The sequence below is a fragment of the Cebidichthys violaceus genome, unplaced genomic scaffold (assembly GCF_023349555.1).
Source record: "Cebidichthys violaceus isolate CVI_PGR_0920_01 unplaced genomic scaffold, fCebVio1.0.p SCAF_51, whole genome shotgun sequence".
NCBI classification, from domain to species: Eukaryota; Metazoa; Chordata; class Actinopteri; order Perciformes; family Stichaeidae; genus Cebidichthys; species Cebidichthys violaceus.
In genome coordinates, this window is record NW_027176717.1 from 1,598,284 (window position 1) to 1,622,642 (window position 24,359).

Sequence of the window (24,359 nt, forward strand, 5' to 3'; positions counted from 1 at the left end):
GAAGTTTGAGAACATTTAATATCCAATTAAAATATATTCCAGTTTATGTAAGAGCAAAACATTCCCGACAAAAAGAAATAAAAATGTTTTCATTGGCATTCCAATGTCTCATTATATCCTAAATGACAACGGTTTTCAATAAAAACTTTATGGATGAATTCAGAAAAGAAAGCATTTGACAAATAACTAGATATGTTGTGTAAGAATGAATTTGTACTTCTATGTTAGCTGTACATTTATGTGTCATGTAACATGCTGGTTATTTGTACTTTGACAACAATACTTTTTCTTTGAGTACAAAAATAGGAAAAAAATATTCAGTTTTTTTTCTCAAATGTATTCTTTTGTTTTTGTGTACTCTGGTAGCTACTGTATAGTCTGGCTAAGCACAAACCCTAACCCCGATCAAATTAAACATTTCTATTGACTTCAACTTCTCTGTGAGGAACTGAGAACGTGTATCATAACAGTATTTTGGAAGTGCATTTTATATCATATTGTCTTCTCCACTTGCTTTAAACAGGCCTGTGAACTCAAAACTATCATCGGATATATCTAAATACCTTCTCTGCTGCCGTTTATGGCTTTAAATCCATCTAATCCATTGTTTATTCAACTGGATTTACCATCAATAGCAAAGTGTTTGATGAATAAAAATGTGATATTCCTGAGGGGACTTTCTGTGAGATGTTTGGCAGTGAAAATGTTCAGGAACTGTGGAATGAATGCAAAATCACTTAAAAACTACACAACAACTCGTGTTAAAAGATTGTCAATGTGTTTTTCTGTGGTGATGAAATCCCCTATGTTAAACTGAAATACAAAGTCCTGATTGGATGATCTAATCTTTAAAACTGTCCAATCACATAAGAGACATCTGTAAAAACACAGGTTCACCTCTGAACTACTCTCTGTGAGGTAGGGCAAGTTAACAACCTCCTGTACTTCCCTTGTTACTTCAAGTTAGATGGATACCATGTCATTTTTAATTCTTCATCAGCTGTAAGTAAACAGCAATTAAAACAATTAAAAATACTTTTTCCAAATGTACAGAAAACAAAACATGCTGAACATGTTTTACATTTACAAGTCAATTTGAGCAAATCCTTCAGCACTAGTTTTTAGCCCGGGAAGACTTGTTGATCAAAGTGCAGCAGGCTGGCTGGTGTTAGACAACGGTCACGGAGTAAAGACTACACATTACAACGAAAACAAAACAAATTCAAATAAGATTCTGCTACATTTGGTGAAGAAAATAGTGCAGGGAAATACTCATTTCAAACACCTTGAGAAACAGCGAGTTTGCAGTATAGGGTACATTTCCCCTTAACTACAGGTGACGTCAAGAATGTAGTTATGCCATATTTGTGAAGTTGTTTTTTCAGGAGTCACAGGATTAAAATGTCTTTTTGTAAGAATGGAAACTGTTTTTGTTGTCGTTGCGACTAGAAAGACTTGGTTCTAAGGGAAGAGAGTCAGGTTCTGTAATACAGTAAGTGTGTGTGCGATTAGAAGTGCTACAGCCGTGTTAGATGTAGAAGAAGGAGCCCCACTGCTCTGGACAGGGAGTGCATGTGTAGACAGAAGGTGTGAAGAGTCATCAGTACTTGCTGCTGGAGTCATTAGTAAAGCGGCTGATGTAGGTTTCGTAGATGGTGTCCAGGAATGAGCCGTCAGTCTGAAACACACAAGCACGGCTCATCATACTGTATGTGTGCATGGACGCGTATTCTCACATGTACTCTGCTTTTCCGTAATTAACAAATGGACAGAGGGAAATGTCGGTAACATTTTTTTTTTTACCTGGATCATGTGCAGCAGTGTGGCCTGAAGCTGGCTTCTGGACAAGACTCGGATGTCCTCCTGCAGCGGGGGTCTGGACAGGGTTGAGGGGGGAGGGCAGCTCTCCTGGGCAGCCGCTGGCATCCCGCCACTGGACTTTGCCTGAGTGAACACACTGGGAGAGAGGAGCAGGTTGGGGGCCACAGTGGCCGGTATCCGCTGGGGGGAGATGACCTGGATAGACAGGGGTACTTATTAGTACTCCTTAATAGTAATCTTTTTAAGCAACCTAAAATAAGAATTTAAACAAATGCTAAACAAGTAAAAGAGAACCGCTACCTGAAACTGCAGCGCAGCCTTTTGGCCCACGGTCTGGTTTGAGACCGGTCCTACTACTGAGCCTGCACCTTGACCTTGAGTGAGCCCTAAGAACCGAGGGGCCAGTCCTGGACAGAGTCGAGGGGGTTCGTGGGAAGCCAGGCTTTGCTCTTGCTGGACCAGCTGGAGCTTTTGCAGGAGCTCATGATGCGACACCACACCAGACATCTGGGAAGAAGGACCTGACAGGAGAGCAGGATTAGAGGATTAGAATCATTCTAACGCAGATAAAACAGATAAAGGTTTGAATAGAGAAATGAAGAAAGATAGATACATAGTCAAATATCTGTCACAAGTATTACATAATTGCCTGATCTAACTAACCTGCATAGTTTTGTCACATTAGAAATATTCAATCAGGCATATTTTACAGAGATAGTCAATAAAAATATAAATCAGATACCCAAACACTAGCAAGCAGACATCTTTAAGTATCAAACTAGCACAATCATTTACTATACATTGACTACAATGGCTTACATTTTGAATTCCAATGCAAAACTACTAAAAATGAATGTGCCTCTTCAGAATCTGTTAGATTTAACTGGATTTATGTTCACCGAAACAAAAATTTGTGCAAAAGTAGGTTGGAATCTGCGACGGTTGACTGAAGTTTGCTTGTCACAAAACAGAAAACACAACATGTGCATGTATATCATTTTAAGGAAACTGATGTCATACCTTGTAAAGGTTGAAGGACTTGGTCAGTGATCACCTGAGATGGCAGCAAACCTGTTAGAGCAGAGAAAATATCAATAAAATAAGCTTATTAGCTTTCAGCTTATTATCTTTTTACAATTAACAGTATTCACTTATTATTTACAATGTGAAACACGTATATAGTACATTTACTCAGTACATGGTCATGCTGCTTGTTCATAGCATAATGACAGGATAAAAGATGTCCCACCTGTTCCCTGTATAGTTGAAGCTGACTGGCTGTTGTGCTGCGCCTCCGTTTGAGGTTTAGCAAGGCTGAAAAACAGCTGCTGGCTTTGTTGCGCTTGAAGGTGGGAACATGACACAGGATCCACCAGCACGGGCTGAGAGGAGAGGTGGGGGTTCTGCTGCAGAGGAGGCAGGTTGGAGGAGGGAGGAGGTGGCTGGGTCTGGAAAAGTCTCTTGATTGGGTCAGCCTGTAGCTGTTGCTGTTGATGATGGTGATGAAGGAGGTGCTGCTGATGATGATGATGGTACAGATGGTGAAGGTGGTGGTGATGCTCCAGCGGCACCCCGTTGTCGCACAGCCGGTTCTCGGGCGACTCGGACACGGTCTGAAGGACACCTCCGACCACCCCGACTCCTCGCTGTCCCTGCATGAGTTTCTGGATGGCTGGGCAGTGCTGAGGCTGGTTCTGCTGCTGCTGATGGGCGCCGGTGGGACTCGGCAGCAAGCCCACAACAGCACTTCCGCCGTGTTCCCCGACTGTTTGTCCTCCAATCACAGCCCTGAGGCCTCCATCTGAACTGCCAACCACGGCGACGTTGCCTCCCTTGGAGGTCGCACTTCCGCTAGAGTTCACCGTGTCGTCGTATTTCAGTGAGCGGGCGACGGGCGGGCGCATGACCCGTCCCATCGACAGCCCCGTCTCGGGGGCAGCCATTGGAGGGACTGGGTCAGGTTTGAATGAGTGTTGAGGTTGAGAGCCAAAAAGAGTGGCCAGAGAGAGAGGCTTGGGTTGAGCACTTTCACTGTCCTGGATGAGACAAAGGGAGAGATGGGTAAGAGAGCAGTAAGCAAGGAGACAACTACTGCAACTAACTGTGCTTATTTCTGAAGTGTTTTTAACAAATCAGGCGGACTACAAAAGGTCATTAACACCCTAGAATGAAATAGGACGTGGATGAGAATGTTTTACCTGTGTGTTCGGTTTAACAGGTATTGGTTTGATCAGGTTGGGGTTTCCATAAAGAACACTGCTGCCACCGATCTCCTTTGGCTCTGACGCAGACTTCATGTAGAGAGACACGTGGAAAAAAGAGATAATGTGACACGAGGAGAAGCAGAGAGATACAAGGCCAGAGAGACCGGAGAGAGGACGATCTTAGGTGATCTGTGCTGCCTATTGGTCAGTATGAGGAAATGCAAACAATCAAATAAAATGTGTCAAATTTTTCCAGAACAAAAGAAACCCATGGCAAAATATGTTTTCTTTTTTGTTAAGGGAGCAGATTATTTGGTGTTATCCTACCTTGTCATACTCTGTGCGTGCTTTGGTCAACATCTGGATGATGTCCACTGCCTTCGCTTCACTTCCTCCGCCGCCACCTCCTACTACTCCTCCTCCTCCTCCAACTACTCCCCCAAAAACTCCTCCTCCTCCAACTACAACTACTGATCCTCCTCTTCCTCCTGGGGACAACCAGCCACCCTGACACTGAGCCAGGGCCTGCTCCTGCTGGGTCAGACTACACACACACACACACACACACACACACACACACACACACACACACACAGGTCCACGTGAAATACATTACAGATCCATACAAGACAAGCAGTAGAGTACAATTCCAATCCCATTTTGTTTCCTCCAACTGCTGCTAAGCACTTACATCTTCATCCTCTGAGCAATGCGTTGACAGTCCTCCTTATCATAGAACCAAATGCCATGGATAACCACTGGGGGGAGAGAGGAAGAGAGGGACAAAGAGGGGCAAAGAGAGAAAGAAGTGAACTTTTGAACATAAACAAACAGTCCTGGTTTGGGCTAATGCCCCAGTCAAAGATAAAGATGAAGTAAAGCGTTGAAATGATGAAACTGCCAACTGAATCGTGAGACGCACCAGCAGACGACAAAATGAGTGTTCAGAGCTGCAATACCCTTACAATCAAATGAACGCACAGACATTCTGTCGTACAACTCCTGCTGCCATGACATCAACGCAGGCCCGACAGACACGTAAACCATGTACTATTAGCCCTGCTGGGTCTAAACCAGGGCTTACAATGAGTCATTTCCCAAAGGGAAACAGAAGCCAACAGTGCCATTACACAGTAAAACACGGGCCCCTGGAGTCTCTTGAACTACACAAACATGGCCAACAAGGGAGGAAGACGGCAACACTAAAACCCATTTGCCATAGGATTACACAGCAGTCAGCAAGTAGGTTGCATTACAGTGCACAGTGACTCATTTGACTATTTTCATTTGCACTGGCTCCAAAAGCATATTGAAAAGTGGCTGTATGATTATTCAATTCCCGTCAGTGTGGAGAGATTCAGAACTTTACCCAGGAATACAATTTTGCCCTAAAAAAAAAAAAAAAAAGCAGTTAAGGTCTAAAACAACATCCAGATCCCAGAGGCCCACTTCCTTCATGTATCCACTCAAACAAAACTCTAGGTGTCGCATAAATACTGAGGTACCGGAAGTTTGGTACAAAAAAAATTATTCTGGATACCCTACTGTAAAGGGAACATCAACTTGTTTCCACTTTCCTATCTAACAACAAAAGGTCAACACATGGCATGTACATTATGTGACATTTCTATTCTTCAGCTGGCGTATAGCTGCATAGCATCTTAACTACTCAAAATATAAGGTGACTAAATTCGGCCACCAAAAGCTGATGTCTGGTTTCCAGCCTGTGGAGCCCAGCTTTTCAAAACACAAGCAACAGAACAAGAACTCTTCCTGCATAAAATACAGACTACAAATGGCAAAATTAGGATTTGAATCATAGATTACTAAGTAAATTAGATAAAAAGAGTATGAATCTGAGCAAGCATTCAACTAATTTAGGGTTTAGGTAATTTGAGGTTTCATACCCAACCCTAAACAAGACAGCAGGACATCATCTCACACCTCAACACGCTTAAAGTGAAGAAAAGGTCGATCCTAACAAGGGACGGAGGCCACCGAGAGACAGAAGTAGTCTGCTGTATGTGGTGGACACATTTACCCCCACAGTCAAAAAGACACACATTCCCACACAGACAGACATGAACAAAAATAAACACAACACACACTTGGCTACTGAGTCAGTATGGCGACATACACACACACGCAAGCAGACAGACAGACAGACAGACAGACAGACAGACAGACAGACAGACAGACGTTCAGTTGAGCCTGGGAAAATCAGCCCAGTACAAAATAAGTAACTGCAGTGGGAGAGCGTCCGCTGGAGCCAGAGCCGCTGAGACTGTTTGAGATCACTGAGACACAGACTCAAAGTCAGAGAGCTGGAAAATTGAGGGACAGATGTGAAATAGGAAGAAGTGAGGTGTGTTAGAGAGGAGATTATCATGAGAGAGAACATCTAGTTCTGAGAGCTCTTTAGCTGTCAAGAAACAGAGGCTGAGTTTTTGTCAAATAAGTGAATAGATGGGAGGAAACAGAGCTGGATACAAGCCAGCATGCTGCCCTGCCTCACCCCACAGACAAAGAAAGACACAAGATAATAAAGAGGGCAAGATAAAAAAACGTTCAATAGAGATGATTAGCACACATTTTCAGCTACACTGACATGCAAAAAGCCTAAACCCCTCTGAGCAAGAGAGACAGTGGGAGAGGGAGAGACGGAGTGGGAGGAGGACTACAACCAGCAGCACCAACAAAGAAGTGGGCGCAGTGAAGCAGAGATCCTAACAAAGTGAACCGGACAGCGAACGCCACCGAGCGGTCACATGGGGCGGAGAGGACAACCGATAAACGTCGTTTCTGAACGCGACAGCATCCCTTTACATTAGATAGTTGGAAACGTCGGCAACTGTCACTCTGCTGAAGTTTGTACGTGATCCAGGACTTCAGCTGTGTGGTCCTTTTCAAACCCTCCTGTGACAACAAACCAGACCACCAGGGATCTCTGGCGCACGCGATGTCTGCTGTAGACCTTCACTAAGTCTTCCAGTGGGACTTGGATGGATAGAAGACATTTTCTACTTTAGTGGGACTATATTTAAGATTGTTTTTTTGTCTGGGGAGCAGTAAGTCATCGTCCGTCTCAACTACTACTCTGTTTGGAGTTGCGTTTAAAAGAAGACATTTTTGGTTAAATCTGATTTACACGTTTTTTCTGCAACATTGCATTTTCCAGGAGGCTTAAATGTGCTTTGACAATACAGTAACGGTGTTTGGCCGTAACCCAAACTGCACCTATGGACTATTCACAACACACTTTTGTTTCGTTTACTTAGTATAGTTATAAATGCAGACATATTTGGAGGCAGCAGTGTTGTCCAGGGTGGATTAGGTGTACTTTTACTGCAGTATGTGATCGGCTTTGTGGAGAGAGTTCTCTGTGCATCAGTCATGAGGAACAGTGTTGATATTCTTTGGGACAATATTTAGTTTGCTGGACGTTTGTCAAAGTTAGATGCTCTTACGGCAACGCACATCTATGCTTGGAATTATCGTTTTCCCAGAAGAACCATTGCTTACTTTGTAGGAATGGAATTAAATACATTGGAGGAGTAAATATAGAGGGTTGCAGCTATCGAAACTCATCTAAGAAGACATTAACACTATTGTTACACCTTCCTGTTGAGGCTTAACTGCAGGTTAATTAAAAAAAAATTGTTCTTTTGCTACTGATGCCAAGTTCTAAGGAGGCATTGCCACAACCGCTGTGTCAGCTGTATGTGCGCTATACCTGATCTGCATAAAGAGACATTTACACAGTGCCACTCACTACAGAAGTTCACTATCGGTACATCGTTTGCTTCAATCTCGTCAGAGGAAGTGTCACATCACCGTTGGCATCACTTTCATTGAACCCATTAACAGATCTACAATATTACTGGAGCTGCATTTTCAGGTATAATCTGAGCAACTTCAAGTTGTAGAGAGACTCAAAGAGGCAACTACTACCAGACTGTGAGGCTCCTGAGAGACCAGGGGAGCCATGCTGAGAGGCCTGTTTCAGAGAAAACCTAAACATGAGAGGCTGGAGGAAGAACCTGAGGTCAGATTCAAAGGCTTGCTGGTGTCAGAGAGAGACCTGGGATACACATACGTCCAAGCTGGAGGTAAGACCGCACGTACAATCTGATATACAGAACGCCATAGAAACGTTCTATGCAGTATAATCCCAAATCTGCACGAGTGGGTCAATGGCACAGGAAGACATCAATGTCCTGCACACACTGAGAATACTGTAACCTGAAGTTTTAGAAGCAAGTTCAGGATTTTACAACCCAAATAGGTTGTAAATGAAAAGACATTCAAATGAGTTGTTAGTTAGCAGTCCCAGTATCTAGTGGAGCAGACAGATTCACGAGCCACAGCCATCAATCAAGACAGTAACACGGCCAAGGTTAGGGGATCAGCTAACTCCATATGCACTGCAGATAGTGGGCCCACTGACGCACTGCCGGGGATAGTAGGTGCCTATAGGAATGTAAAAAGCTTTCTATCCGTGCGCCTGCGCTAGGATATTTGCCAGAGGAATCTCGACTTGCTCAGACTGAAGTTCTCTTCCCTTAATCGCTCTGTTCTGTGGTATATCTTCATTCTCCACAGTCTATTTTTAACATGGGGTGCCACTTTGTGCCAACTGCCATTCCAGGAAGTAACGGCAGCGCTGAGAGCTACGTGTTTATCTAAGGATAAGATTCCACGACTCTTGCTCAAAGAGGTCATGACATGGTGGGACTAGCGACATTACCAACAGCCTGAGGCCTAAATAGCCTTACAGATCAAATGGTTAGTGGCTAGTGAAAAAAATAATATTTCCTGAGCTGTCTGTTTATACAGTTTTATGGAATGGATTCATCCGACCCACATATACAATCGGGGAAACACTCACTGGAGATCACATGACATTTTGATGTCTTTTAGAGCATCTGCGGTGCTGTTTATGTGTTTTTAGCTTAATCTGGCTAAACCTAGTCACGTATCTGGATGCAAAAAAATTATTCAGGGTCACAGCAGCTATGGCGATCAAAATCAGCATGATTACAACCGTTCTGTATCTCGCATTATTTGCCTGCTTTATTATCCGTCTCATATCAGCGTAATCGTCTGGAGCCACTGACCATTAGGTTTGTACTCACCCACTCTTTAACTCACATAACCCCTGCCCCATATTTCCTCTTCGTCAGAGGAAATACTAATCAACTGAGCTGTGGTTTTATGTGCTTTGAAATTCCTCTCCTTCCCAAAAACATGCGAGTTAGCTGTTCAGTTGCAATTTATACCCCATTACCGACGCTCTGACCACATCTAGAGGCAAGAATCACCGGTGTCGCAAACGCGTCAGAAACACTAATGAAATACTACAGTAAGGGGATCAAAGCAGGCGTGAGGAATCCACTGGTGCCTAAACACACCATTCCACCTGCCTCTCACTGAGCCTGACGGAGAGTGTGAGACCATGACAGAGAGGGCGGGAGGTCTGTGTGTTTCAGCGATTCCTGAGTGAGTGTGCGTTTATGTTATCAGTGACTGTTGTGGTGTATCTAATCTCTGCTGGCTGGCTTTGTAGTGCTGTCAGGCTCTTGTCCCAAAGACCCATTCTGCAGTATGTGTGTGGTTGTGTGTGTGTGTGTGTGTGTGCCAAATGCAGGTCTCAACATAATTTGAGTCACAACAATGCTTCTGCTCCTTATATGGAACTGGCGGCTCCAACAAAAACGAGGAGCATGCTGCACACGTTGGTCTGTTAATCTTTTATCTAACTTCCTCCCTGTGGCTATAGATGCACCTGTCATTTTTAAGTATGACGTGATCACATTGCCGTCAGGTCTTAAAGGTCATAGCGATATGGTCTCATGTGGATTTTGAGATGAAATATACACAATCGTATTAAGTCCATGTGGCTAGTCCTGGTATTTAGTCATCTGTGATTCACTACAATGAATATCACACTATAGCAAATGGCAATGGGTTCAAAACTACACATAATGTGCTCAACAGGTGTTGAGATGACAAACAACTGCAGGTATCAATAAAGAATAGGCAGACATCAGAAGTGTGTGTGTGTGTGTGTGTGTGTGTGTGTGTGTGTGTGTGTGTGTGTGTGTGTGTGTGTGTGTGTGTGTGTGTAGCTGCGTGTCTGTCTCCTTACATCGCACATTGCGGTAAAGCAGGAAGGGGTGCTGGAGCTGGAAGTCCAAGTCTTTGGTGATTGGCTCCGTCAGGTTCTCCATGCTGAGTCTGTTCATAATGGTGAAACCATGCCTGGGAGAGGCCAGTCTGAAACACACAGAGGACAGAAATAAGTGAGTCAATCACAACTTGAAACAAGAGGCTCTTCAGCTGTGTAATGTCCTACCATATTATGATTTATTACACAGAAACAGTTGTGTTTAGTAATAAAATAATAATAAAGCTGAAAAATCCAATACTCAATTTAACATGTTAACATTTAGGCATGGCTGTATGACGTACCAATATGGCTAAAGAACTTCAAAAGGAATTCCCAACAAATATATACGAAGAGTTGCACTTTAAGAAAAGTTAGTTTGGCATAGAACATCTTTAGACTCAAATATGTCAGAGTCCAACATAAACTCATTACCTTGTGTAGATAAAAAGGGTGCCTTCCACCTCTGTCTTCTCCTAAAAAACACACACACACACACACACACACACACACACACACACACACACACACACACACACACACAAAAAAATGAGCAAAGTGATAACACTGGCTTCCCCACATCTCGTCGCTGGGGTCAAGTAAATTGAAAATATGTGTGCGGTGCTCGGGGGCAACGTGCATCTATACATATAATCTGTGGTACAATATTCCAGGCAATCGAATACTAGAGGGCTATACGTTTCAATTGTTGAGGAAAATAACTCTTTAGACCCTCAACAACAATAGCTGTGGTTAACTTAAAGGTACAAGTTAAATTGAGGCAAAACTGTGTTAGTGACAAAGCGCGCCTATTAGGGACGACGCTAAGCTAAGTTAGCATATGAAGTAAAGTTAAGGCTTACCCACTCATTTGCCCTGTTGTTATATGTATAAAGGGCAACTTGACTGGCCACGTCCACAATGTCATTGATGTATGGGTCTTGTCGCTGCAGAGCAGCCAGGCTTATGTCCAGTCCTTTAGCGGTGAGACAGCTGCTGCTACCTGCAGAAGTCGCTGTCATTGTTCCCTATGGAGAAGTTAGCTCGCTACCTAGCTTCAGCGGCTAACGAGTCACAGAAAGATGAGATAAAAAACAAACCAACAGCAAGGCTAAAAATTCAATTAAATTGGTAACTGCGCAATAGTTCTTTTTGTAATTTAAGATTAATACATTTAAAATTTTAAAGATGTAACGAGTGCTAACTGCCATGAGTGAGTTTGTCAGCGGCCATGTTTAGCCAGAGAGATTGTAAACAACCAGACATGAGTAGTTGCGCTGCAGGGATGGAGATGTCAGCCTTATCAATCAACATGGAAAAGTCGATGCAGTATTAGTTATATGATTTGCAGGGATTTTCATTATTACTTTATTCAAACAATTCATGATAATGTTATTGGCAACGTCAGGAGGAAAATGTCTATGTGACATTAGGTATCATGTAGTTTAAATTAACTTTACACACATTAAATCAATACTTCTATCAGATAGTTTAATTGCATTGTCAATGGGTTGGTTGTGGAGTACGTTTTTTATTTCAGCTCTATTTACGTATTACGTGGTTGTATGGGCTACACTCCTCTGTGTTAGTGTGTATATGGTTGTGGACATCTTGTGTGTAGACACACAAAGTTGTTGGGTTTCTTAGTATTTCAAGGAAAGACAGCTATCCTGTTTGATTCTGTCAACTAACTTCTTCCAATACAAGTAAGGAGCTGATGTTTCTCTTTTGTCTTTCACTTCTGTATTATCTGGCTTCTGGGTAACATAAACACTGGCGCTGACTGATCTCTCCCAATCCTCTGTTACATTTCCCATAAAATGCACTAGGGGGCATCAAAGGGATGGATAAAACACAGCCCTTCCTGCTCGAGCTATCTACTGCATGGGCTTGAATTGATTTGAAAAGCCCAGACAAGAATGCACGTGTGTGTGTGTGTGTGTGTGTGTGTGTGTGTGTGTGTGTGTGTGTGTGTGTGTGTGTGTGTGTGTGTGTGTGTGTGTGTGTGTGTGTGTGTGTGTGTGTTTGTAAGTATCCCCCAAGAGTGTTGTCTCAATGAGAGAGGAAATCCTATGAAAAAACAGTTACACCATGCGACAACAACTCCAAATAGAAACAAATACACAGCAGTTTGTTTGTGCTAAGGTTCTACAGTTGGTTTATCCAGCTATTTGCCAATGGGTGATGGGGGAATGTACACACAAGCACATGAGGCATCTTCTTTGGGAAGTGTAATTTAGTACATCATACAGTGGTGCAGTTGTCTTGCCTATATTTTCTCCTCCTGCAGTGTTTTAAACTTGCAATTTTCTGGTTAATATATATCTCACTTTCACCTTCAGCAATGCTGCTGTCCCCGTATCTTTATGCTGTTGCTCGTCTCCTTCCAAGGTTTATTCAGATGCTGTATTTTAGCACAGTTTATAATGCGCCAGTTCTAGGGTTTCGTAAATGATACAGGAGCACGACTTTCAGGACTGTAAATTCTTCAAATCCATATCAGCCATACCCATATCACACATTAAATGTTGAATCACCCGACTGTGAATCTCCATATTCAGTTCAACAAATCCTGTTCTGTTGCAAGGGTACTTGAGGGGGAAAAGCCACCTCAAGTGGATAAACATTAGCCCATTCATTCTGTTTGCATTTTATAGCTGATCATTTCTTGTTAGTTTACAACCACTTATAAATACATACATGGATATCACTAAATTGCCAGCAATGTATAGCCTTTAAAATTATCACTCCTCCTATCCTCTGCTTTGTACTGTGATAGCTGTTTCTGTAATTGGATTTATATTGTCACAGAGATGAACAACAGCTGGTGTACAACCATCAACAGCCATGTCAAAGTGTCCTTGAGAAAAAACAATGACCATCCAACTGCTCACTTTAAGCAGCACTGGATGAAAACATATTTTTTAAAAACTTTCAAATGATATCTCCACTTAAATGTGAATGAAGCACTTACAGGTCAGAATGACACGTCTGCCTCGCCATTAACTTGAATATAGCTGCTTTGGCATTCAGTGTGGGTCTGTGTGTATTTTGCGAGAATGTCTTTTAGGCCACTTTGTCCGGGTGATAGTGAACTGTTTCAAGGTATACTATATGTATGTCTATTTGTCAGGGTGTCTATCTGTTAGTCAGGGGGTGCATGTTTGTCAATGATGAGGTTAATGACTTATACATCTGCAGATCAATACTGCCATTAACCATTCAGTGAAGATTGAGTACTTGACTCTGATTGGTGGGGATAGGGATGCTGATGATTGGCTGCAGGCAGAAAGGATGATGGGAGATAGCCAAAAGGCAGCTTGTTGGAATTCACCAAGTAAAGGATATGCATTGTTCTCACCTGTCTTATTTCCACTGTATCTACTGCAGGAATATTTTTGGAACAGGCCAATTTCTTAGATTATGTGAACATTTTGAAGAGATTCCATAATTCAGTCCTAATTTTCCTTTCTGAATTTTTCAAGCTTCATAACCAAATCATACCCAAATCATAAACCATATAGATATATAAATGCAGAATTAGATGCAGAAAATATTTTTTCTCAGCTGGTGAAAAACTGTGATCTACTCCTTTGGTAGTTAATCTTTCAAATTGTTAAAAAGCAGTATTGCATTTAATTTTATCCCTCTATATTTGAAATGCGTATTCATTTTGAGGAAAAGAGCAACGAGGTACATTATGTAAATGCAAATGCACAAAAATGTCCAGGAATAACTTATCAAGAGCAACTTTTAAATATTTCTTTGTGGTCTCTATTTGAGTGTGGATCCCAAGAGAAAGCTTCATATTCATATGAAGTGTGTGAATCTATCAGAATTTGAATTAATAAATAAAAGTCTCAAACCTGAATCTCACATTGCACAGCTGTCAGTTGTCATGAGGGGATTTCCCTCTGACTGACCATCAGTACATGGTTTCCCACATGAGATACCAGCGTTTGAGTGTGTTTGCCTGTCCAGTGATTCCCAGAGACCAAGCGAGCTGAAGACTCAAACACGCTCACACACATACAAAGGGGGTCGGGAACTACAAATATAGAACAGTCATAAATAGAAGAGATATTCCATGTGCAAGGCTGGATTACAGAGCACATTTGTGTATGTGAGTCTGTGTGTTTGTGTGTCCCCTGGGCACAAGTGTCTGTTCCCACGACCTGCCCTCCATCCGTTCTTCCTTCTCTCAATCCTTTCCTCCGTCTGTGCGTCCATTCACTGGCCAGTGTAATCAAACAGAAACTTTGGCAGGAAAGTGAAAGGGAGAGTCAGAAACTCAATGTCCGTCAGTCTCACTATCGTGACAGGGCTGGTCGGTCAGACGTCTGCAGCGGTAGAAAGGGACTAAGTACAGTTTCTTAAGTATCAAACTTGAGCACACGTCTTTGCTTGAGGATTTACATTTTCTGCTGCTTTATACTTCTACTGTACCTCATTTTATGTAGAAATATCTTACATTTTACTCCAGTTCATTTATTTGACAGTCATAGTTACTAGCTATAGTGGTTCCTAATCTGTAGGGCTTTATCTTTGTGGCCCATTACAAAAAAGCAGTGTCTAGATGGGGCACTGTGTCATGTTTCTAGTGTCTATGATACGTTAGTAGGGATTTTCCTGCTAAACTTCTCAGATGGGTTCATTTAAATAATAGCATGAGACCCAAAGAGTTCAAAGTATTCAATGAGTAGAAAGAACAACAAATGAAATACTCAAGTCTGTAGCAGAACTTTGTCTTTTGTTCTTTTCTACCCCATTTGTCATCTCCCAACCCTTCAGATTTGAACTATAACTAGCTCCTCCTTGACCAGCTTTAACAGTAGAATACTTGTGCATCAATTCACAATCTAATTATCTATTAAATAGTGACATGCCAGTCACAAGAGCACAATAACTTTCTAACTGCTTCTTTTCCTAACAAGAAAACATTCACTTTGTGCAGCAAAAATTCAGGGAATGTTTCCATTCTTTCATCAGCGCAGGTATTCAACAATCCCTCCAAATACACAGCACATTAACATAACATCTGCATCACAAAACATGCTGTTCAGAAATAGAGAATTCATCTATCAAATGACATCAATAGAATCATTGATGCTGTCTCCCTGTCTTTACTATGTCTGCAGTGACACATGTAGACAAAAAAGCTTTATTCTATTACAGGATGGTGGGTGGCTGAACAAATGAATACAGGCTGGGTTGAGTCATCAGATTCACCTCCTGATTATAGCCCGCAGTGAGATTGACATGAGGCCTGCACATTGTGAAGTTCGTATTCAGTGTCAAATACAATCACATGGGACGGCCAAGTACCACAATTAGAATCTGAAAATACTGCTCAGTAGCTTCAACACATCCTGATTTATTGAGCACAATTATTCTGTTTTGTGAAGCGTCGCCATTTGCACATCTGACACCAAAAAATCATACTTTAATACAACGTATTGTGAGAATAGCTATTAAAAGACAGGCGCTACTTTTCAAAATAAGATCAAGATCCTTCTGAAGACTGAGGAAAATTATGGAAAAAATGTTTCTGTCTTATCTTTTATACCAAGCTGCCTGTGGAGAGCTTTTAAGGAAACAGTTTAATTTAAGTAGCGACATGTTATGTGAGCGAGCAGCTCTATCCACGAGCCTCAGTAGGAGCTATAGAGCCAAGCTGACTCAATGCCATCAAAGCTGGGTCCAGAGCTGTTTAGTTAAGAGCTGATGTTGTTTACTTTGTTTGACATTTGACTCCCAAAATGAGCTTCATTTCATTGTTGTGTTCCACCAAGAAAATGGTCCCATGTCTCCAGAAAATGACTTTGTGTGCTCGAGGGGCCGGGACAAATTTGTACCTGGTCACGGAGAATGATGTCAAAGCAAACTTCACCATCCGGAGGGCAAGAAGAAGAAAGAAAAGAAACACAGTTGAATTTTATATCCTCTAGATGAAAACTTTCACGTTCGGTTTTTGTGCACTGACCTTCCTGAACCCATCTACTTTATGAGATTTGAGTCTGTATTTACTCGGCGTCCATAGATCTGAAAATCAGCTTCCTTTGTGGTTTCTCTCTGTTTAAGAGAGCCTCGGTATGACAAAATCAGAGCTTGAGTCATAAAAGAGTTGAAAAACCAGATCTTTAGTGTGTGTGTAAACACGGCCTTGGCCAAAGAAAAGAGCGAGGCTGAAGCAGTCCAGATGTGTCGGGACTGTGGGCAAATCAGATGTAGGTACAACATCTCCCATCTCTGTTTCCTCCTGCAAAAATGAGAGTCTATGCGAGGTTGGAGCCCGCTGTGGATCGTTATCCGCCCCCCCCCCCCCCCCCCCCCTCTCTCTCTATCTCTCTCACACACACACACACACACCACACACACACACACACACACACTTCATCAACATCATCATCATCTTTGTCTTCATCATCACCATCATCATCATCTGGATACCAGCCGCCGGTTCTTCACTGTTGCCTATACAGTCTCCCTCCCTCCTTATTTCTCTCTGGCACACACACACACACACATCTGGAAACAGTCAAAGCGTCTACATGCACAGGGAGGGGGGCTACCTCCCTCTCTCTCTCTCTCTCTCTCTCTCTCTCTCTCTCTTTCAGTATCACTGCAGAGCTGAGCTGCAGAGGCAGCAGAGGCAGAGAGAAGACAGAGCTCAAACTCCCGATCAGTGAGACACAGACAGACAGATAGACAGACAGGCAGACAGGCAGACAGGCAGACAGGCAGACAGACAGACAGGCACACAGACTGACAGACAGAGACACCGCCGGAGCATCATGGACTGGATCAGGACAGAGAAACCGGTCTCCGGATGAGACAGGACGGCCTGGCTTCTGTTTTTGGGGGGGACTCTGCCATAGATACGTGGAATAACCGACAACCTATTGGGAGATTTAACCCCGTGCTACCCGTGATGGAATATTTACTCTCTTCTCATTTTCTAAATTTTCTTCTCTTCTCTTCCTCTTCCTTCTCCTCCTACACCACATCCACCTCCTCTTCTTCATCCTCGCACAATTTGACACGCTGCTGAAGATGCGCACGAATGCGTCTTTTGCGCACTTTCATTGCGACCGTCACTGACAGCGCCCGTGCTTGGTAACCTTTTGAAACCTTTCTTTTTTTTGTAAGTCAACCGGGGGAGAGGAGAGAAAGAAAGAGAGCGAGAGAGAGAGAGAGAGAGAGAGAGAGAGAGAGAGAGAGAGAGAGAGAGAGAGGGCGAACGAGGTGTGAATTGAATTGAACGCGGTGCTGGTCTCATGTTTCTCGCCTAGGGCCCGGATGTACCGAGAGATGCACCGGTGCGTTTTCCCAACCGGTTCCGCCGAAAGCTCCTTTTTTTTTCTTGCCTCCACCTCCATCATGGGGATTAGGTAATATTCACTCCATCCGAAAACACCCTCCCCATAAACAAAAATAACGGAATACCCAAGACTGTCCGTGTCAGACAGTTTCTTCCTCTTTTTCCCCCTTTTTTAATTTCTTTATTTTTGGGGGGGCTGTTTTTCCTCCGCTTCTCCAGCTTTGCTTGCCCTCTCTCTCTTCCATTCACCTATAGGGATAACGCCGGACTACATTTATGGTAAATGAAAGCAAAAACATGTACATCCCGGAGGACACCCTTGAGAACCATCAAGGTATGTGGTGTCTTTTGTATTTCAAACTGGCAAACATTTTTTAAGTGTGCATAAGAGAGGGAAGGGAGTGAGAGGAGAAGGGAGGGAGGGAGTAAGAGAGGTATGATGGTCTCGAAATGGGGATGGGATGGGGAATAAGGAGGAGGTGTGTGTGTGTGTGTGTGTGTGTGTGTGTGTGTGGGGGGGGGGGGGGGGGGGGGGGGGGGGGCGGTGTTCGCGCTCTCTTTCTTGTTTTCAACAGATGGACAGATGCATTTCTCTTTCCTCCACTTTCCCTCTGTGTGCAGTTTGTTCAGTAGACACCCCCCCCCCCCCCCCCCCCCCCAAACACACACACACCACACACACACACACACACACACCCTCCTATGTGCCATTTGTGCAGCAAGTGAACTTAATAATCGCAACAGGGCAGCAGGTAGCCGCGGACAGATATGGATGAGGCCTTTTCCTTGCTTGGTTTAGTCCACACTTGTTGGTTTGACAGGCCTGTCCGTCGAGGAACTGTGTCATAATGGGTGGGCAGTGGTCGCATTTAGCCAACAGTTCAATTGTAGGCGGGTGGATGTTGTTGTTGTTGTTTTGGACACGTTTGGAGATCTGGCAGATCTTGCCTCCCCAAGGTTTTCCGTTTTTTGGGGGAATAAATCAAACTGCACATGCAGCTCTATGTGTTGTTGACCATATGTCAGAAATGAAACACACACACCGGTCGCTAAGGAGATGTAAATTGAGCGGCGCCCACCGATACGCGCGCACTCGGATCGCCATCGATCCTCCCTTCTTCAATAATCAATAGTCGTATTTGTCACGTTACTGTCCAAGTTTGCATCATGTCCGCAGGACTCCTTAATAGCAGCACGCGAGGGGGAAATAAATCGCCTAGATGACAGGTGGCAGTAGGAGGGCCTGCAGGACTTATTTGTCTGCTCACAATTGGGTTGATGGTGTGCTATTTCGGGGGAAGGCAGCGGAGGACAGTCGGTTGATTCACGCGAGACACGACTGAAGTTCAGCATGACGACTTTTTTTTCTAAGTGTTTAACAAGCAACACATGTGAACCGAGTGAATCGAAATCCAGGGCTGTGGTTTGTTTGACGGTGAGGAAAGGGTCTGTTTGCATTGCGCAGTATTACGCGTCGCTCCTTCCACCCACGTTGCGGAGAGCAAAGCCCAGCAACGCGTCGGTTTATGGCCGGCCGGACCTCGTAATTCACCGAAGGGGCTATATATCAGATCACCGATGTCGTCGTCATGACCATCATCGTTGTCGTCGTCGCCTTGGTCCATCGCTTCCATCACAACCACATACCTCTCTGCCTTGGCGACAGGTTCCATAGCAACAGGGGATGAGGAGAGGGGTGGCGGTGTATGTGTGTGTGTGTGTGTGTGTGTGTGTGTGTGTGTGTGTGTGTGTGTGTGTGTGTGTGTGTGTATATGTATGCATGTGTGTGTGCGTGCATCTGTGTCGCAGCGAGGCACATTCACCAACAGTTTGTTCAGAGGAGCTACTCATCATAGGTTGAACGTTACCTGCAGAAGCTGCAATCTTGTTCACATGATGGGCAGATTAAACACAATGGCATCATCGTAAAGGGCAGGTGTGTGTGTGTGTGTGTGTGTGTGTGTGTGTGTGTGTGTGTGTGTGTGTACAGTCTGTAAGACTGATCACATTCACCTTGATTGCCATGATGTCATCTTAATCTATTATTATCAAAAAGGGGCCTTTTAGTCCAAGTTGTCCAAAGAAGTAATAGCTATTATCAGCATCACCATTGTCATATAAAGTAGAAGAACCTGAAAAATCAAGTAGATATTTATGGTTAATATTGCTTTTCATAGGAAAGCATTTTAATTATTTTCAAGATTATGGAGGCCCTATAGCCCAGCAGGAGATGATCAGTGCCACGCTAGCAAGCTTTCTTGTGGGTGACTAATGCCTTCCAAAAGTCTAATACATGAATTCAAACGTCACAGCAGCAGGTATTTCAGCGTTAGTGTGAGTTTACAGCACAGGGTAAGAGCAAAGCATTAGATCAGGCTTGTGAATGCACAGCATTTGTCTCACTACAAACCTTACTGGTGACTTTCCTGTTCAAGTCAAAGCAAAACAGTACGCTGGACTTCTCCAGACCAGCAGAACTGAAAGGAATAACCATATTTGAAATGTGTTCAACCTGATAGAATCATGTCTGAATAAGCTTTTCAACTTCTTGCTTATCTGTGTAATTTAAGTATATAAGGACATTTATAGCAACTGTTTCTTAGACTGAAGTCTACCTGGGTGGTGGTTTCAGCACCATGGACAGTTCATCCTTCATTTGTCTATTGACAGCTACATGACAGCTATTGAAGAGTTGCAAAGACAAGACATTGGCACTGAGCTATCACTGATGATGTCCTGCTTTGCTCTAGTAATCGTTTTGGCACAGCATTTTTAGTTTAGTACATTCAATATAGACATCACAGTAGCATTCTAATTGTAACATCCATTTATGGCACAAGGACCAGATTCACTGTGTTTAGTGTTTGTAGCGAAACACTATTTACAACACTGTCCACATAGATGTATTATGCTAAATTGACCTATGGTATTATTTTTCTTTTATTTGTTAAGAGCAGTAGTGAGGGGGAGTACGGAGGTGGATATCATACGAGGCACTTAATGAGTTTCCCACAGATGAAAGATGAAGGCACTCTGGTTCAGTGTAGTTATTAGAGAGACCATCCTTTGACCAAAAGTATCAGCAGCCCCATCATTTTAACTCGAACCCACAGTGTGTACGAAGACGATGAAGCTCCTCCAACTCCTTAGACGCTGCCCTGTACTCTGACCTCTCTTCTCTGTCGATGAAGGCCAAAGAAAGACAAGTTTGTCCTTGAGGGATTCAGGGACACCAAGTCCTTCCTACAAAGAAAACACAGAGCAGAAGTTATCTTATATTCTGAGGCTGTTTGTTACACTTCCTGATACCTGACGCCAGCTGTGTCGTTGGTATTAGATTATTATTATTGGTTAGCTTCCATCTTTACATCCGCGCTGTAATTCGAAGAGACGTGGTGTTACACATGAATGCACTGAACGCTCATGTTCGCTGAATGAACCAGTTATACATCTGCAAAATCCAACTTTTTACAAATTAATAACCGTGCATGTGTCTTTAAGACGCACAAACACAGCCCGAATCACAGGCTCGTCATTAAATACTGTAAATGATTAGCTGATGTGGCGTTGAAACAAATGCACACCTGTGGCATGTCATTGTATGTAGAGCAGGGACATTATTTGGAACACGCACGCACGCACACGCACACACACACACACACACACACACACACACACACACACACACACACACACACACACACACACACACACACACCTTCATTACAGCAGCAGTTTACGGCAGAGTAATCAGTGAGTTGATTTTCCCTGTGGGCATTGTGCCAGAAGCATGATACCTCCGTTAGGGATATTAATTGGTTTCCGATGGTTACCCCGGGGTGCTGGCCACCTGCCAAATCACCTCACATTAATGATTCGACTTGATATGCTTAGTGATTCCATTGAAGTCATCTCAGAAGACATGTTGCAACCGCCACTGATGTGTTCACTTCATATGCAGCTTCTCACGTTCAGCTTGTGCAATGTGCCAGTTAATGTATCTGCAGAGGTTTGTCATACGCTCACACAAGCAACTTTTCAACCTTCCATTCATTAGCTGGACTTTAAGGACTTGTTAGACACATTCAAAGAGTATTCTAATCAAGATAATCCATTTAATTTATATATATAAGAAATAAATAAGTCATATTTTTTTGTGAAGTCAGTTGTTGCCGTCCACAAATAAAGACAAAAAATATTTATTTATTTATTTCAAATGTTTGAAAAGAAGGTGAAAGAAATAAGAACGACGCATTAGGTAACTTCCGTCGGACAGTGTGGTGTGATGTGAATACGGCTTTCAGCAAAAGCCAGCCAACTGAACTGGCATTTGCATTCACACACAAGGAAGCATTAGCGTGTGCATGCACGTCTGTCCATTTCTGTTATCTTTGGTTGTGTCTGTGAGTAACAGAGAAATTTAGAGACACCGTGTCTCTTTAGAGTGATTGTTCCTTGCCACATATTTCAGAGAACGTCATCACCTTTAATAATTCAGCGCTGAGAGGAGAACTGTTGCATGTGTGTTTTAAATTTCGTGCTCTTTCTCAACCTCTTCTCTCGAATTCATTCAACCACGGTTTGCTGACAACTGAGCTGCTTTACCAGAGGAATAGTGGTTGTTAATTTAGTAGTTGTTTTTCAAGTGATATGGTTATTCAGTTTCACTTTGCTCCTGCTTGCTGACTTTGGCCCGTTACTGTTGTTTTACTTCAGTCTCACTGCTCTCACCAGTGTCATCTTCAGCAGCAGCAGGCAAAAGCTCGTCAAACCCCGTCTTGTGAAATACTGTATAGTTTAACGTCTTTTGAAATGCTTCTATAATAATAATAATTCTGAAAAAGACCACTCTGAGAGGTAGAAGGACTTACACTATCAGTTCACCAGGCTTTATGCTCCGCGCTACATGTAAAGGATCAGAGTACAGTCGCCACTGTATGTGTGTTTAAAGACATGTTAGTCACAGGTTGTAGCAGCTGTATCAGAGAACGTAATAAGCGATTATAAGGCCAATCAGCATTAAAGGAGTTTATATTGGGGCCTCGGAGTGTGTCATGGCTTTGACTTAAGCATGTGACTCAACAACAGCTGCTCTTTAACGTAAAACACCATCTGAGAGACAAAAAAGACACATGACGCAAAGGAAAGAGGCCAGGGGAGGTGCTAATAGAAGAAGAAATAATAGAACAGAATGGCAGATTGCATTAAAAGATATGAAGGAAGAGAGATAGAGAGAGTAGAGACAAAAAAAAGTGTGGTTTTGGAGATGGAAAAGAGGGACGAACCAAAAAGACAGGCTGGTGAGGAAACAGAGGGGCAGAAAGGAGCAAATGGAGGCAACCGACGGGGAGAAAAGAGGGAACTATAAGAGAAAGGAATAAAGGGATGAAATGAGCGAGAGTCAGAGGGATAGCCAGAGAAGTGAGGGAGCTCAGGAGGAGGAGGAGGAGAAGGGGGGGAGGATTATCCGTGACTCTGTCTTGCTTAAGCCTCTGGTGCATATTGGAAATCTATCCAGAGGCTGTCCTCTGCTCTTAGTGCTATCGGGGCCTCAGTCTTCATTTCTGGTGGGACAACACGCCAACACCGCATGTACCATGTGCGTGTGTGTGTGTGTGTGTGTGTGTGTGTGTGTGTGTGTGTGTGTGTGTGTGTGTGTGTGTGTGTGTGTGTGTGAAAGAGAGAGTATGCAGTTGCAATTGGCCGCCTGCCCATATGCATTGTACCTGCTTGGCTGCCTCCGTCTCTGTGTGTGTTGGTGTGTGTGGAAAGGTAGGACACATAAGCACATGTCCAAGCTGAGCAGAGATTGGACACACTCATCCTCCTAGTCTATTGATCTGGCTGAAGCCGCCAGTGGAAATAATGACTCCAGACCTGTAGCATCCTATTTTATACTCCCCCCCCCCCCCCCCCCCACCCTTCCTCTCTCTACCTCACACTCTCGCTGTCTTTTTTCCGCATATTCTCATCGTTCACCCAAAGTAACCCGTACATCGTATGTAGCGGTTTGAAATTAATATTTAAGTGCTAAAGGGCCTAAAAATCCTCATGAAAGAAGAGTGTTGAGGGTAGACTCCTCAAATTCATTTTACAGGATTTTTCCACTTGGATGCAAGGGCATATTTTCCATCCAGCTTTACAGTCTCGGTTTGATTTACTAAATATCTCTTTATTTTGACTTGAGCTTGTTTTGAACTCCACTCAGCAGTTAGGGAGTGATACGGCAGTTCAGTATCAGGTCTCTATCAATGAAGACAGAGCTATACACACACAGTCATACATATGATATAAAGAATATGACACAACGTCTTCCATTAACACAAACAAAAAAACAAACACAAAGTTACATTTCAACTAAAACTAATTTTAGGAATGGTTAGTGCAGCAGTTTATATGGCATTGCCAATTATTTTGTTATAATACCATTATTATGGAAAGCATAATAACCAATTATTGAAATGTATATAAATGTAGTATTATTTATCCATATTAAATATACATTAGGGTTTCATCCTGATATTATTCTGTCCTTCTAATTCTAAAACCAAACCTGCACTCAGGCAAGGATAGAAACCTGTTCAATATTTCAGTCTTACATGTTGTTTACATGTGTCACGTGAACCTTGTGACATCCCACAGAAGTTCTCCATGTGTGTTTAGACTCCTCCTATTCTGCTTCATTATAATGATGCTACACAGAACAAACAACTCAAGAATTGTGTGTCTGTGGGTGTGTGTATGTTCCCCAAGTTACAGGAGAGATGGAAGCAGTCTATATTATTCATGGCCAGCCATGCATTTCCTCTCTCCTGTCTCTATCTTGTCCTTCTTTCTCTCCTCGTCT

General features: G+C 43.1%; 2 protein-coding genes across 7 annotated transcripts in view; one reads left to right on the forward strand and one right to left on the reverse strand.

Moving 5' to 3' along the window:
• Positions 1 to 11,419, reverse strand: dcp1b (decapping mRNA 1B). Its single transcript, XM_068731367.1, has 11 exons — positions 11,055 to 11,419; positions 10,627 to 10,667; positions 10,174 to 10,301; positions 4,717 to 4,783; positions 4,353 to 4,569; positions 4,020 to 4,112; positions 3,071 to 3,857; positions 2,842 to 2,892; positions 2,122 to 2,342; positions 1,804 to 2,016; positions 1 to 1,678 (listed from the first exon to the last, which is right to left on the reverse strand). The coding sequence occupies exons 1-11, from the start codon at positions 11,211 to 11,213 to the stop codon at positions 1,601 to 1,603; spliced, it is 2,055 nt and encodes a 684-aa protein (XP_068587468.1). The 5' UTR covers positions 11,214 to 11,419; the 3' UTR covers positions 1 to 1,600.
• Positions 6,320 to 24,359, forward strand: part of cacna1c (calcium channel, voltage-dependent, L type, alpha 1C subunit) — a 242,937-nt gene continuing 224,897 nt past the window's right edge. For 4 of the 6 annotated variants that reach the window (XM_068731363.1, XM_068731362.1, XM_068731366.1 and 1 more), the window contains exon 1: positions 16,598 to 17,846. In XM_068731363.1, coding sequence (XP_068587464.1) covers positions 17,789 to 17,846 — 58 coding nt within the window. In that variant the 5' untranslated portion in view covers positions 16,598 to 17,788. Of the gene's footprint in view, positions 8,135 to 16,596; positions 17,847 to 24,359 lie in introns of those variants that run through there. The other 2 variants (XM_068731360.1, XM_068731361.1) reach the window with 2 other exon arrangements.